Consider the following 15,311-nt stretch of genomic DNA (forward strand, 5'->3'; position numbering starts at 1 on the left):
GGGCCCGGCCTGCAAACCATCCCCAGAGCATTTTTCAATATCTCGAGATATCATCAGCGTCACTTTCAACGTCCCACGTCTACGGCCTCTACGCTCCGCTGCCCATCATGTCGCGCTGCCAGGCCGTTATGCGGCCAATCGCTCGGCAGCTGCGGCCCAGCGTCGCCCGGCCGTTCACCTCTGCCGCAATTCGACGATCAGCCGAGACTCAGACTGCCACGCCCAGCACAGCAGACCTCGATCCCAATACGGTGCTCCCCGAGTTTGAGCAGCAGCTTATGAAGGCTGGAAAGATGCCAATTGGATCACGACGACGAAGAATGGCCATTCGGAGCACGGGCGATCTGCCGTTTGAGCATCTCCCGTACCAGGCTTTTCAAGAGGCTCGCAAGATTCTGGCTGTGGATCGTGAAGAGAAGCTGGCGGAGATTAGCAAAGAGCTTGACAAGATTTCTCGATTAGAAGCTACGAGCCCGGAAGATATCAAGGGGGGACAGAAGATGAAGGATATTAAAATCAAGAGTCTGCACAAATATGTCGAGAGGCTCAAGATCCTTGCAGATGCTAACGACCCCATTGTCAAGAAGCGTTTTGAAGATGGAACAGGTAGGTTATCCCAATAGACGGGCTGGGTCTGACTAACGCACCCAGGCGATATGAACAAGCCTATCTACCGTCACTACGCCGAGGCCAAGTGGCGCTCCTACGACCAACGTCTCATCACCCAACGTATCAAGCAGTTCAACATCGTCCCCGACGTCCTCCCCAAGCTCGAACCTACCGCCGATGTCCAGCTATACTTCCGTAAGCTCAAGATTCCTCCCGGTCAGATCGTCGACAGTGTCGTCAGCGAGAACGCACCCCGTCTTCGAGTTCAAGTCTTCGACAAGGGCGAGAGACTCGTCTCTGTAGTCGTCCTCGACTCTGATGTTCCCAACCCTGACTCCGATACCTTCAACAAGCGCTGCCACTTCCTCGCCGCCAACATCCCCATTAGCCCTACCGAGACATCACTACCTCTGAGCAGGATAAAGGGCGAGGATCAGCTTGCTCTACCGTGGCTCCCCGCATTCTCCCAAAAGGGTGCCCCATATCACCGTCTCGGCATCTATCTCCTCGAGCAGCAACCCGGCAAGAAGATCGACGTTGCCAAGCTCAAGGGACTATACAGCCAGCGCGATGGATTCTCGCTCAAGTCCTTCCGCGACAAGTTTAGCACCACACCGTTCGGGTTCAACATGTTCCGTAGCGTCTGGGACGAAAACACCGCAGCTGTCATGGCGCGACACAACATCCCCGGCTCAGATGTCGAGTTCAGACCTACGCGTGTGTACAGCCTCAAGCCTCCCGTCAAACCTCGTGGATGGGAAGCCAAGCGACAAGGACCCAAGTACCGTCACCTTTGGAAGTACACCAAAAACATCAGAGGTATCTCCAACTCGAGGGGATGGATCAAGAGGAGGTAGAGAGATGGATGAGCGTGTATCATATTACTGTACATTTAGAAAATGGGAGAGTACCAAGAGAAATAAATTACGTGCAACTCAATTCTGTTTCAAGCATCACCAGTGACCTACCAGCGACTTGAACATCATCGTTATTCCCGTACTTGACTTCAGCCGCATTATTTCCTACCGGTAGCCGCCGTCTTGTTTCAACGTATCACCACCAATCATAAGCCTCAACTATAGTCGGACGTTTCTCCGGTGGCAACACTCGCCACGATCTCGACGACATTCACATATAACTCTGATTGGCATGAAATGCGGAGTCAGGTTGATCAACTACTACATCTGTTCAAGTTCAGGCTGAATCTCGTGGCAAAGCTCGATATTGCCACTTGACTCAACCTTTGATAACACCGAGACCCCAACCTTTCCCTTGACAAGATATTGCCCTTGAAAGATACAGATCTTTCCCACGTGGGCAAATGTTCCTGGCATTTACGATGACAGCGATCATCTCGATCACGAGCTCTTGGGTCACAAGCTAGTTGCCTGCGGACCATTTGCTCAGAATGGCTATCATTTCCTTCTTCAGGTTTGAATCTTTTCTTTTGCGCTACACTACCTCTCGTCATGGTATATGTCCATATCTCCCACCCTGAAGCACTCAAGACATCCTGTCATAGTAACAGGACGCTATTTCCTTGGATTCCTCTACTTGGGTTGTCCCTAGGGGCCCTACCAAACTATCGGCCAAGGGCTAAGAATCAAACCAGCTGCCACGAGAACTTGATACTCGTCAGCCCCAGATTAGCAAATCATACATCCCAACTGCACGAATCAGATCACATCATGAAAGCATCAAATCATAAAATATCTCCTTGCCCGTACCCCTTTTGCCAAACTCCTTTCAGTACAGTCAACGCCATATCACCTCTCCCTGTTATGGGGATGGCCAATCGTGATAATCTTGCCGCATCATAACCAGGTTTTGTAAGTGTATCTTTCCACTGAACCACCTCGCCCGGTAATTATCTTTTCGTCGTCGTGTATGTCGCAGTCCTGAGGACATTCATCCAGCTTTGACTCAAGGTCTGGCGTGTCGATGTCTTCCGTTGTCGAGTCGAAGGAATTTCAAAGTCGCAATAGCAAGGCTGTTGTATCCGTGTGGATTTGGGTCTAGCTTGGCTTCTAAACTCAAACCACCACTCTCCGTCGGTGTGTCAGCTATCCACCACATCGAATTACACTCAATGTCTCGAATTAACAAGGTTATCCGGCACGTGGTCGTAGATGATTTCTGATTCTATCGATCGCGGTATAGAGGTGGCAACTAGATGATGGTTAGTCATGGACTCGTTCTTGAACAAGGTTCGGGCCTACCACTTGAGCTACGACGATGCGTATTGTAAAATTCACCAGGTCTATTTTGTGGCGGTACTGGAGGAGGCTGTGTGCGCTGCGCTGCAATACGCTGAACGTATTTCCTTGCCTCGTTGTCAAGCCATTGGTCGATGTTGGCATCATTGCAAGATGCGTGCTGCATAAGTTGATTCTTGATGGTGCTCAACTCGTCCACGAGGCCGTTGTACTGTTTGTGCAGGGCATTGTTCTCACCCTCCAAATCTTTCCGGGTTTCCTCCAATTGACTCATCCACTCCTTCTTCTTTTGACGACATTTGGACGCAGCGATCCTGTTACGTTTAAGGAACTTGCTGCGTTTGGCCGTCTCATCCAGTCCATCATCTTCGCCCTCATCTTCCTCCTTCAGCGATGGGTCCTTGGATGCTCTTCTTTGGCGCGGCTTGGCGACAGGTTCCACCGGTGGCTGTTGACGCTGTGTCTTGGTAACTCTGCTGCTGCGCCGAGGTTTGGTGTCGGTGTTGACTGAATCGACAGAAGGGATAGACGATTTACTCGATTGCCGTGTTGGGCCGCCAGATGTGGGCTCACTGAATGGAGTTTCTGGGGTTGAAGGCGTATCGGTAGGCACTTTTGGACTGTTGTTCAAAGCTGTTGGTGCCATTGCTGGCACGGAGGGAGGGAAGAAGTGGACGGGGTTGTTCATCGGGTTCCACATGTCAGAGCCTATGAGAAGCTGGTTGTCCATGGGATTGCTAACAATCGGGGACACCTGAGCTCCCGTTGTGCAGTTGAGTAATGGATCAATATTGGCATCGTCGGTTGTCAGGGGAAAGTTGTTTTGAAAGCTCTGGGCTTGGTCGCCAAAGTCCTGGCTTGGTTCGTCCATCTTGATCCTGCAAGACAGTTGAGACTGTACTCTGAGGCGTGGGACCTGGGGTTACAGCGGCACAACTAGGCCGGTGTGGCTGAGCTGTTTGTCCTGGCTGTCAGAGAAAAGCGCCAGACTATTGAGCCGCGTTTGAGAGAAAGTCGAGATCAAGGAGCTCGTTCGATGGGAATTGAGCGTTCAGCTCCGGAGATCGGGAGATCTGAAGCGGGCACAGAGAGGGGGTGCTTAGCCGGATTGGTTGAGATGGGGGTGTAGATGTTCTGGAACATCTGAGACCAGTGGTGGCCAGGAAAGGAACGGTCCAGGGGAAGATGAAAGAAGAACCTATATTCAGGAACACGATGTTGAAGGGAATGGGTAACAAAAGAGATGGTCGTGTTAAAATAAAGATGTAGCTGCTCCCTGCTGTTGGAAAGTTGTAGGAGCCAGGGCGAATAGGAAAATCAGGCAGGCGCTCAACGGAGAAACCAATCCGGTGGTGCAATGTAGTGCAGCACAGCTCAGTGCCTGAGTACTCCAGTACAGCCTAGCTGACTTCACCGAGGAATGGTAGTTTACCACCGATCGATAATAGAATAAGTCGATTTCGAGGCTTAAATCCCAAGTAGAAACTAAATGGAACGGCCGGGTACAGCGTCTCGGTAAGTAGCAGGGTAGGGGAGGTGCTCCGACTAAATTCTGGACGCTGGGGCGAATCGCCTCGTCTGCTCCTGTTCTCTGCTTCCGGGGTCGTTGGATCCAATAGTGTGTTTCGGCTTCGCCTATGCGGCTATGAGATCTAGACACTGGGCAACTTGACCTTTTGGGTAAAGTCAAACATCTATCAGGAACAAGGAGATGCCGAGGTTGACAAACTTGTCAGAAATATCGATGATTGTGAGATGGGAAAGTCAGAAGTTGTAGCTGCAATAGCAGTCCAGCAGTCGTACCAAAGCTAGATGAAGGGATTCGGACATTATATTACACCAACAACGGATGCGACCACTATCAACAATGTCTTGCGTCACTTATTCCCCGTGCAGTGTGTATCAGTGGATCCGGTTGCAGTTTATGGCAAGACGTAGCTGGTTTTGCATGTATCCAGCAACTGGGGTTGGGAGTATATATAAGAAGATTGGTGGGTGAAGATAGGAAGCGAGGTGTACAATGGTTTGACAACGCTATGTCCGGACCAAGTCCGTTGACTTCAATTCGCAATGCAAAGCCAATCCTCAGTGAGCCAGTGTGCGCAAGGGTGTTGAATTCTTGCTGGATAAGGTACTGAAAACCTTGAGATACCAGAGCCGTTGAGGTTATAAGTGATCCGGAATGTCTTCCTGACCCACCATCTTCTGGTCTGTACGAATCATAACCATAGGAAGCAATATCAGTTATGGCATTGGAGGTGAGGGAAAAGTCCCTTCTGTGCTAAAAACGTCATCCCGTTCGGAACCTTGAGCCAAAGGCGGTAGGATAGGCCTAGCATAAGCGGTAGAGATGCTTGGACTCTAAATCCTCCATTTCCCCAATCACAAACTGCGAAGCAATGGTACTTCGATGTTCAAGTGGCCCCTTGGCGGAGATACTATCTTCAATTTTGGGATGGGTGAGTGTAAACCAATCATGGTGCAACGGACTCCAGGTCCGTTGCACCCAACAACCAATCAATGGTGGCTAACCTTGTCCATCAAGGCCACACTTGGCGAGACAGTGCAAAACGGACTGTACACATGGATGCTATCAATCGAAGCGAAGCGAGCGAGACTATTGCAGTATCCATCTATCATGTCAACCGTGGACTGAAGCTTCGATATCATAGGGACGGTCATTATCAAGTCAGAGCTTAATCCCCTGACAGCTTTGAGCACCCTTTGGGAAAACATTTGAAGATCATGATGAGCCTCGTTCATGTCTTTTGGTTATGAGTTGATTCTTGCAATGAAGTACACAGTCATTCCTGACGCACACAGGGTTCTTCCAGTGATGGTTTAGTCAAGGCGACAATCCATCGCATCCAAGACTCATGGTTGTGACAGGAGATATCTTGAACTGATCGACAAATGTGATCAGGATTTTGACACCCACACAGAGTAAGGATCGACCTCGGATGCGTGGCCTTTGCTGCAAGCTGATGAATTTCAACATACGGGGAATGCCGTATAACTCAGTGCCTGCAGGGGTCATGAACTCCTGGATACATGATGGACTTCTTTGTCTTGGTCTCCGACTTTATCAGCCTTCGCATCATACCGTGTCTGCCGTGGCATTGAGCCGAACACCAAGTCACAGTCTAGAAGAACTGATAAACTGTGCGTCCTCCACTGCCTACTTTTCCAACTTTTCCAATTCCTTAGCAGCTTCTTGGTGAATGGCGGCTCAGCTCATCATTTCCGGAGCTTTTACTCCGACATGTAGGCTTTGAAAGATTCAAGGAGCGGGGTTGTCTTGGGCGAATAATAAAGTTATGTGCTGCCCAAGGCTATGTGTTTCGCACTGTAGGCCTGTAGGGGCTTTCTTGACTTGACCAGCGGGTTTATCGTGGGAATGTGGTTGATCGGAGGAATCGGGCAAGGGTCCGAATAGGCGTATAAACAGTGGGGCTCTTCATATCAATTCTGAAGACGAAGGGATTGACTGATGCAATTTTGAAGATGGATTGACAGGCATGAGATGATGAGCACGTTTCATCGATGGATTCAGATGATGGAAAATGAAGGCATTCTAATTATGATGTCTGTGATGGAGTGAGCATGATCATCACGTGACAAAAAGCCACGTGACTACGCGTCAAGCTCAACGCGCTTCCCCTCCGCATTTATCGCCAACAGCTTCACATGCGTTTCATCGTCCAACCTCTCTCACCAACATCGCTTGCTTACCTGTCAACCAAGCATCTGAGACCTAAACCCTGTCTACTCGCTTATCTCTTCCACTTCCTTATCTCTCTAGCTTGATCGCGAACGAAAACCAAACACCATGTCCGAGCAACTTTCAACCCCGCGCATCACTGCTGCCTATCTTGACAACTTTGTTGGCAAAGTCGTCATGCTCGTGGGAAAGGTCACGCAGCTGCGAGGTGAACAGGCTACTCTTGACTCTGAGGGCACTGTCACCGTCTTGTTGAACAGGGTAAGTTGACATCAAATCTGGTGTCAGTGTCACGACATGAGAATGCACTGCAACCTTGAGCTGACGACCTTCACAGGATGCCCATCTCACAAATGGCAACGCTGTGCAAGTCATTGGAAAAGTCAATCCGGACCTGTCGATCAAGGTTTTGACATCCCGGGATTTGGGGACTGGTGTGGGTAAGTCAAGAAGCTCGTCTTTCTGTCGTCATTATAGCGTACCGACGCTGCAACATCATGCAAAATGCAAATTTGTTCCCCAATATGTTCGGCAGTTAAAAAGCATGATTCAGTTCACTGTGCTATTTCCGGATGACAGCTAATATGTGTAGATTTCGGGTTATACAGCTCGGTTGTGCAGGCGACACACAAGCATCCATCCATCTTTGCAGGCAATTGACGGGGTCAACCAGACCATGGCCCTTACCAGTCCTCACAGGCATACACCCCGCGTGTGGCTATGGTCTGGACCTCGCCTACCAAGGCCGGCGCTATCACTTCTCCCCCTCGACAACGACAAGCTTATTCCACCGACCAAGATGGAAAACCAGTCGCGACCCCTGATTCAGCCTCGACTGGAACTATCAGATCTTCAAGATCCTTACACAGTGCTGCACAGAGACTGCAGCGTCATGCGCATTCGATACATGGCCAGACGAGACCTACCACCGCAATGTCTTTCACAACATCCAGTTCCGATATGATTCTTGGCCGTGACATTCAGTCAAGATCCTCTACTCTGCTCTATCCGTCTGGGCCTTCTCACATCTCACAGACTCCAACTTCTTCTCTAGGTGCACTCCTACCATCGCCACCAGAAGATACAGTCTCTCGCACTTATTCCGTAGAAATGTCTCGGCGTACTTCCGTTAGTACGCAACCCAACCAACGATATTCAAACTCGCAGACCTATGATCAAGAGAGCACCCAAGAATCCTACATACCATCAGCTCAGCCTTATACGCCCCTCGCTTATTCTCCGCCGTCGATGTCTTCCGCGAGTCTGCTCCCGTCTCCGCCGATGACACAAGAAGATCAATACCTCTCACAGGGGCCTCTCATGTCCCCCGCATTTTCAACGTCCTCCCGCCGCTACTCGGGGGCAGACCGCCGTCCCGCTGGCGTGACCAACAGGAACTCTGAACCAGAGGACCCTGAAGAATCTGCCCTATTCGATTCCGTTCTAGAGGGAATCGGGCGTGTTCATGTGTCGATGAACCGAGATGACGCAGGCAGATGGCGAATCAAGCGAGAATCTGACGAGAGACCATAGCATGTTTTTTCGTCATTCCTCCGCAGCCATACACCTCGCAAAAGTATATACAGGCATCCTCGTTCGTATCGTCATCCCATTGATGTCAGATAGAAGATCCCTGTGCCAGGGACAAGTCACAAAGTTGGAGCTAAAAGCGGGATCGACATTGCCCAATCAGCTGTCCAATGGTCTCGGCACATGAATATCGAAATGCCGTATTTAGCACAGTGTCTGTTAAAAATGCATACGAGAGAGATCGAGATTTCAAAATCCCATTTACCTGATCTGCAGTGGCACAGGACTTTAGCATGAAATATTCCTCAAGTGATAGATTTACCGGGTCAAAAGCTCCTGTGAAACAGGATTTCGTCGTCACAGGTGTTCCTCATACAGCATGACATTCACAATCAAATGTTTACCCAATGCAGTTGTTCGGACAAGTCCGTTAATTCTGATACACAGACACCCTTGCCACAAATGTTCTAATTTGATACATCCAAAAGGTACAGTTAAGTTTGCCACCAGGGTCCTTTCAAGATCGAGACCCTTGCACAGCCTGACATCTCTCCTAGGCGCACGTCTATTTGCCACACCGTCACCATCATGTTCTAGAACTCAATTTTTCATCTTCTCTTTGACCCTGAGCCTCATCGAGCTGTAGCAACTCCTGTGCCGCCATCCAGACCTCGGCTGTACTCGGGCTGATATCCCGCTTTGGTCTTTCTGGGCCTGTATTCTGGATTTCGTCGAGTCCAAAGGATGGTTTGTCTGGAGGACCATCGGTCAAGCCATGGAGACAACGGCGTATCCGAGCTTTGACGACACCAGCATCTTCTGTTCTCCCTGAACTATCACTCTCGTAACCCATTGCATTCTCTAAGAATGTGTTTTCTTTTTGTCCATCCGCACCCTCATCCAAATACTTTGCTGTAAGGTCTGTATCGGCATATCTCGTGTCGACACCCACAGCCTCTCGTATCCCTTTGAGTCGTGCCGTGAATCGTTCAAACACTTTGATTCTTCGTTCTGCACTCTCTGCCCTTTCCCTCCACGTTTGTGCCTCCCTTTTGGCTTCTCGTAGTTGCTGACTCAGTGTTCCAACATCTGCATCTCCTTGTACCTCGAGTTGCCTTCTCAAATGAACTGCTTCTTCTGTCTTGAGGTCCAGCTGCCGTTGGAGACTTCGAATCTGCGCATGAAGTGTAGTTGTACTGCCGGGACGTTGAAAAGGAGTTGAAATATTGTGAGGAACTGACGGATCCGTCCCGTACTGCGTATTCGATGCTGATGATGCTGGTCTGATAAGGTTAAGGTGTTGAGCGATAGGAGGCTGTTCAGGATAAGGCATCATGGTTCCCAGACTTCGTGGATTCTCTAATGATCCCTCTTTACCCCTGGATCCTGGGACTGGCTTCCTCCTAGGGATCGTTTGTCGTTGAGCTAACATTTCCGGTTGCTCATGGGAGCTTGGCTTTTGCCCTTTATCAGCTTGTTGAAGCTCGACTGCCCTCATTGCTGCCTCCTCTCTGAGCGAGGCTCGCAAGTTCTGGTCAAGAGCCTCATCTCTAACAGTGTTTATTGCTGACGGTCGAGAACGCCGGTCCTGGCTTGAAGTCGAAACATTCCGTTTGTGTCCCAAAGTTGAAACGGATCTTGTCGACCGGATACTCTTCGTCGGTGACTCTTGTGAAAATTGCAATATGAGATCTTGAGTTTTGCTCGCACTCCTGGGTTTTGTTGATGTCTCGGTTGAATGAGCGGTTTCAAACTTGGCAGCCATAGCTCTGACGCCTCCTCGGTTGTCTGTTGGTGTCAAGCTTGGACGTGTCAATGCCCTTGGTTTTCTCTTTGGGACAGAGAACCAGGGAGAGGATGTAGTCTGCTGCTTTTCAGTCTTTGGTGTTTCAGCAGGCAAAGACACAACTCGAGAGTGTCGTCGTTCAGGGGTTTCAGTGCCAATGCCCTTGGCTTGCTTTTGTGTCTCATTGTATTCAAGTCTCTGCAAAGCCTGCGCTTCATCCAGCTCCCCATGTACACCAGAAGAGACTTTCTATGTCCCGACCTGGCTTTTTGGGGAGGCCAGCCCCATGGAATTGCTGTCTCCTGCAATACTTGCTGGTACCTGCATTGGTGAATAAAATTGTCTTGGTGTTGTTGAGGCAGAGTTGGCTTCTTGTAAAGCCTGTGTTCGTGTTGATTTGTCCCCGTGAACAGTGTACTCGCTGTCCTCTTCTAGTCTATGGATTGGGAAGTGTAAAACCTTGGGAGTGTTGGCAAAAGTTGACATCTGCGAGTTCTGATCAACATTTGTAGAGGCTGAACTTTTGCGCTGGTCCATCGAATCCAACTCTCTGAGTTCCTCGAAATGTGCTTTTAGTGCAGCTTCAAGGGCCTCCTTCTCGGATGAAAATTCCAGGCTGGTTGAGACTGGCCTGTCCATGGAGGTATCTGATGACCTGGCAGGTTTTGTCCATTCGACAGCAAGTGACCGTCGATGCGGCCTCAGGGCTTTTTCTTTTCTAGGATCTTTCTTCCTAATGGCACCCTTTCGTTCAATTGAAGGGGTCTCCATTGTTGAGACTCTTGAAGTGCCCTGGCTTGTAGGTTCCTCGGCACTGGTTTGTTGAATAGGGGTTGTCTTTGTTCCTCTTTTTGAGGACGTCCGAGGTGGCACATCGTCTTGAGACAGCTGAGAACCATCTCGATGCATCGGTCCTCTAGTCCTTGTAGGTGGGGTGGGTGTTGGAGCGATATTCACACTCTCGCTTTGCGGTGTATGCTTTGCCGGCGCATCCTTGCTGTCTTCCAAATGAACTGCACCTGTCGGCTTCTGCAAATTGTGCGGCGTTTGAACATAGCTACTGCCTTCCCCTGCTTGTGTTGATCTCTGGCTCTTATCCTCGTCGTGCACACTCTCTTCCACAGTTGGGCTTAAGCAACCAATGTTGGGTCTGGCTGCAAGTCTCTTTGAGGCTGAACTCCCACGACTGCGCGACCGCTGTTTAGGTATGCCCAGGGTAGGTGTAGGCGGTTCTGGGCTGTCTTCTCGTGGGATCTGATCTCCCACCTCACTTCCTCGCCATTCCCGATCCCAACCTTGTGGTTTCCTGATAACAAAACCATTCTCGTTGGCATCGTCTTGGGGACTCGTTGATCGTGGGGGAGGTCGATTCATGCCGAGCGATTTCATTTGTCGGACCACATCTCTCCAATTGACTATAAGCATTTCTGCGATGGTATTGGCGATGAGAATTTTGTCCATTGTTGGAGACACTCCAAGTTCGTTGCCGAGTGTCTTTCTTCCATTCCGATCTTGTCGTGACCTTGGAGATCTCAATGGAAGCACCAGCAACCCTGCCTTTGGGGCGGCTAGCTTCATAGAATAGAGTTCAAGCAAGTCGCCTATGAGGAGAGGTCCGAAGACGATGCCGAGTGCATTGTAGCCCATGAGGTCTCCTGTGGGTAGTGATCGACCTTCTTCATCTTCTCTGGGGGTGATTTCTGCCACTCTTCCAATCAGACTCAAAAGTCCAAAGACAGCGCATATGAGCTCCCTCCGAAATTGAGATTGAACCGTTGCGATAGCCAAGGCGATGAGTCGGGCCCGAACCTTGGTTTGTTTGGTGCGAGGGAACTCTGGATCACCCTGTAGCTGCGAATGGATTGCGACCAGAGCGTCAAAGAGTGCCAAAGAACCAAGTATCCCACCGGGTATTACCGAAAGGAGGCGCTTGAAAGTCGACGCCACATCATGGACAGAAGCCTGCACATGCATCGGCAGGTTTGCGCATCGCACAGTGTTTGTTATGTCGATATTGTCGGTACAGCAGTAGTAATCGAACAGCATGTTGACTACTCTGATTGACCCCGGTATACGGAAGATCCCTCGAGTAGTGACATTCTGAGCGATGTGATGCGCAGTAGCTCGAATGCAAGTTGGAAGTATTAGGGCAGAGGGTGTGTGTTCAGGTGGGAGGTAGAGCATGCTCTTGCCACATATTCTTACCATCGACTGCAGATCGAGTATCTTGGGGTCTCGACGATGTATCAAGTTGTGGGCGAAATCGGAGACACTTCGCTTATGACGTGGTCCTTGGCGAGCTGGTTGTGTATCTGCTGTAGGATGATTGGAAGAGGACCGTAGGATTCGATAAAGCCATCCTTGCTTGCGAGGACTACCAAGTCCGTTTCCCTGGGTTGTCAGTGATTGTTCAAGTACACACCATCGACAACCTACAGTATGCCTAAAGTCAAAGTCGTCAATCACCAATATTCGCACTCCATTCTAAATCGTCAGCTTGGTCTCTACTTCTTTCAAGGCCCTCACCTTTTTTGCTAGGCGGTTGTATTCCTGAACAAAGGCGGCTCGATCGTCCAATTCGTCGGTATCACTTAGGATGTTATGATCGCCACTACTCGTCCATGTTCTGCTTGTATGTACAGGTCTTTGGTCTGTTATATGCCGTATCGTAGCCTGAAGAGACAAGCTACTTCTGGACGGTAACAGTCGATGAGGACCAGTCTCTGGCGCAGAGTAATGGCCCAGAGGTGCTGGGTGATAATGCTGATCCATCGGCAAAAGCCTTTCGGTAAGTAGATGTGATTAATGCTGAGATTCTGTCATTCGTCGAATAAGATATCATATCAAAAGGCAGTCAAAAAGTAGAGTGTGATGGTGTTCGATCAAAATTCTCACGTGTCACAACAGATTCGTGGATGTTGAAACAGTGGAAACTTCATTGCGAAAGGACGGAAGGATCTGACCACGATCAAGTCAAAGTGGAAGGAACGCAGACGAAGTGAAGTGGGAAGTTTTCAATGATGCCAGCGATTGCAAGTGACAGGCAGAGAGAAGAGCAGGGCAAAACAAGTGGCACAAAGACAAAGAACAAGTACAAATGTGTTTGTGCACAGAAACTGGATATGAATAGCATCAAAAAAGTAACCAAAGTGGGAAATGGTTGATAAATACTGAAATAGGATAGATAACACCAATGTCGTCAGAGTGCAGCATCAAGTTTGACCGTCATCCGCGTGTCGTATCGAATGAGACCTGACCAATCCCACCCAAATATTCACAGCCACTCGGTTCCCGAAGCCGCAAAGCCTCTATTGCTGTACTGTAACGCTGACACTACCAAAGTCATCATTCAGAGACAGCTGTACTGTATCATGCATGCAGGCCTGTCAACGGTCTATAGCGAAAGGTTGTATGCACATAACCTTCCGTCAATTCCCCTTGCGCCTGTTCTATGCCTGCCTCCATCCGGCGCCTCTCTGAGAGCTCCCTTATTCATAGCGGCATGCAATCATTATAACCTCATCAATACTCAAGCCCAGTTGCTTGTATCCTCCACTCCGTAGAGCAACACATATTTGAGAATGTCGGACAGCGAAATGATACCCTTGAGCTTGTTATCATCGTCCACTACTATCAGACGATGAACCCTGCTCTTTCGGACCGTATCAAAAATGGAGTCCAGGCGATCGCCTTCACTGCATGTGTAAATACCAGGGCTCTCGTCGGATCTCTTGCAGAGCGCTTCTCCGACAGAGCCATCCAAGTCATCGTAGGCACCGTTTTTGATGCAGGGGATGACATCAACCGCTTCGAAAACGTTTAGAACTCGTCCGTGAGAATCGATAATCGGGACACAGCTGATGTTATGTTTGACCATCAGGTGAACAACTTCAAGCACGGAACTGCCCATCGAGGCTGTAGCGATGCCTGAATATGTACCGAGGCCAATGTCGCGAACCGTTTTCTTCAAGAGGACGGTGTTGTGTTCGTTGTTTACGGCGATAAACTTGAGGATACGATACTGGGTGATGACTGAAACAACCATTTCCTTGTTGGTCTCGCTATCGACATCGACCAGGGGAATTCGTCTGGCGCGGGTCTTGAGCATGCGTCTACAGGCTTCGTAAAGTGGCTTTGAAGGGTGAACCGATACAGTTTCGATGGGTATTGCGCCGATAGCTTTCTCGATGTCTGATATGGTCAGCGATGTCATGCTTGCCTGGAGAGAAGCGACAACCTCTTAGGCTACTCAATCGGAACTGATCAAGTTTGCTGAACTCGTCAGGGAACTGGCAATAGTATTGAATCACATTGATAAAGTCGGTGCTCGTAAGGATACCGGCAAATCGTGAGGTTTTAGAGTTCCATAGAGGTGCCGATACGATTGCTGTGGCAAGGTTAGCATTAGAATCTGCATGTATCGGGTGACGCACAGTTCTGCGTCAAGATGCTGATGGCCTTCTTGATGCGGAGATCGGTATCGAGGACGATGAGACGGAATGATAGAGGTAAGACATCGTAGCTGGTGCGAACTTTGAGGAAATCGCGTATGGCATTCTGTCTAGATTAGCTTCGCTCGATATCGTCGGGCTTTGATGCGCGCGTGCCCCACGTCGGAAGTTGTACGGGCAGACGGATACGACAGACAATGCAAGACAGATAAACATACCAGACCCTGTAATTGATCTCTGTCCAGAGGACTTAGAGGCTTTGGTTCGGTGGGCGCCATTGGGCTTCGGATTGAAGTCCTGCGTCGGAGGTAGGATGACGGAGCGACAAATTGAGGGACATGACCATGACCGGCGGCTGTAGTGGAGGGGCCAGTGGAGGTTGATGCAGCCCGCCCGCGTGGAGTTATCAAAGCCGGTCCAGGTCCAGAAACAGCTCCAACTCCTCCAAATGAGGCTTCGGCTGCTGACTCTTGTACTTGTCCTGGGGCGTCTGTGCCTGGAGCTGAAGATGTGGTCGAAGCTTTTCCAGCTGTCGTACCAGTCACGCCAGGTACTGTACTGGGGGTATTTTCAACGCGGGGCAGCTCTCCGACAGCATCGTCAACTTGTTCAACTGTTGGGGGTTCGGTTGGAGGTTGTGGTTGAGTTTCGCTTTGGGCTTCGATCCATGATTTGACGTTTTCTTTCGTTGGGTCTTCAATTTGAGCCTCTGTCACTTCAAGTTGACCTTGCGTTCCTTGAGGTTCGCTTGGTAAATTGGTATCTGCTGGTGCTTTTGTTTCTGGATCCCCTCGTGCGGGTTCAGGTTCTTGATTTCCCTCCATTCCAAGCAAATAATCACTGTTGCACAATACGGTTCGAATTGTTAGGCGGGATTTGATGGTTCGAGTCGAAGATCGAAAATGAGGTTGTCAAGTCCTGATAAATATTGACGTATAGCGCATCACTGAGAAAATCACAGGCGTATGCTAAACGAGAAAGAAAAGAGACAGCATCAG

The 15,311-nt window shown here is 49.7% G+C and overlaps 5 protein-coding genes across 5 annotated transcripts; 2 read left to right on the forward strand and 3 right to left on the reverse strand.

Moving 5' to 3' along the window:
- Positions 1-7: 7 nt before the first annotated feature.
- Positions 8-1,580, forward strand: FOXG_09062 (uncharacterized protein). Its single transcript, XM_018388091.1, has 2 exons — positions 8-606; positions 652-1,580. Exons 1-2 carry the CDS (start codon positions 108-110, stop codon positions 1,464-1,466), a joined length of 1,314 nt encoding a protein of 437 aa, XP_018246096.1. The 5' UTR covers positions 8-107; the 3' UTR covers positions 1,467-1,580.
- A 254-nt stretch (positions 1,581-1,834) lies between these two features.
- Positions 1,835-4,947, reverse strand: FOXG_09063 (uncharacterized protein). The gene is made up of 2 exons (XM_018388092.1): positions 2,829-4,947; positions 1,835-2,778 (listed from the first exon to the last, which is right to left on the reverse strand). The coding sequence occupies exons 1-2, from the start codon at positions 3,694-3,696 to the stop codon at positions 2,696-2,698; spliced, it is 951 nt and encodes a 316-aa protein (XP_018246097.1). The 5' UTR covers positions 3,697-4,947; the 3' UTR covers positions 1,835-2,695.
- Positions 4,948-6,654: 1,707 nt separating this feature from the next.
- Positions 6,655-8,350, forward strand: FOXG_09064 (uncharacterized protein; the record flags this gene model as incomplete). The annotated part of the gene is made up of 3 exons (XM_018388093.1): positions 6,655-6,807; positions 6,884-6,986; positions 7,220-8,350. The coding sequence occupies 3 exons, from the start codon at positions 6,655-6,657 to the stop codon at positions 8,077-8,079; spliced, it is 1,116 nt and encodes a 371-aa protein (XP_018246098.1). The 3' UTR covers positions 8,080-8,350.
- A 1,761-nt stretch (positions 8,351-10,111) lies between these two features.
- On the reverse strand, positions 10,112-12,634 carry FOXG_09065 (uncharacterized protein; the record flags this gene model as incomplete). Its single annotated transcript, XM_018388094.1, has 3 exons — positions 10,112-12,253; positions 12,299-12,346; positions 12,389-12,634. The coding sequence occupies 3 exons, from the start codon at positions 12,632-12,634 to the stop codon at positions 10,112-10,114; spliced, it is 2,436 nt and encodes an 811-aa protein (XP_018246099.1).
- Positions 12,635-13,391: 757 nt separating this feature from the next.
- Positions 13,392-15,137, reverse strand: FOXG_09066 (uncharacterized protein; the record flags this gene model as incomplete). The annotated part of the gene is made up of 4 exons (XM_018388095.1): positions 13,392-14,053; positions 14,100-14,249; positions 14,296-14,419; positions 14,532-15,137. The coding sequence occupies 4 exons, from the start codon at positions 15,135-15,137 to the stop codon at positions 13,392-13,394; spliced, it is 1,542 nt and encodes a 513-aa protein (XP_018246100.1).
- Between the last annotated feature and the right edge of the window lie 174 nt (positions 15,138-15,311).

Source organism: Fusarium oxysporum, chromosome 9, assembly GCF_000149955.1.
Source record: "Fusarium oxysporum f. sp. lycopersici 4287 chromosome 9, whole genome shotgun sequence".
Classification (NCBI taxonomy): Eukaryota; Fungi; Ascomycota; class Sordariomycetes; order Hypocreales; family Nectriaceae; genus Fusarium; species Fusarium oxysporum.

Coding starts and splice junctions, on each gene's coding strand:
- FOXG_09062 (XM_018388091.1), top strand. CDS start 108: ATGTCGCGCTGCCAGGCCGTTATGCGGCCAATCGCTCGGCAGCTGCGG. Junction 607..651: donor GCGTTTTGAAGATGGAACAG/GTAGGTTATCCC, acceptor TAACGCACCCAG/GCGATATGAACAAGCCTATC.
- FOXG_09063 (XM_018388092.1), bottom strand. CDS start 3,696: ATGGACGAACCAAGCCAGGACTTTGGCGACCAAGCCCAGAGCTTTCAA. Junction 2,779..2,828: donor GCATCGTCGTAGCTCAAGTG/GTAGGCCCGAAC, acceptor ACCATCATCTAG/TTGCCACCTCTATACCGCGA.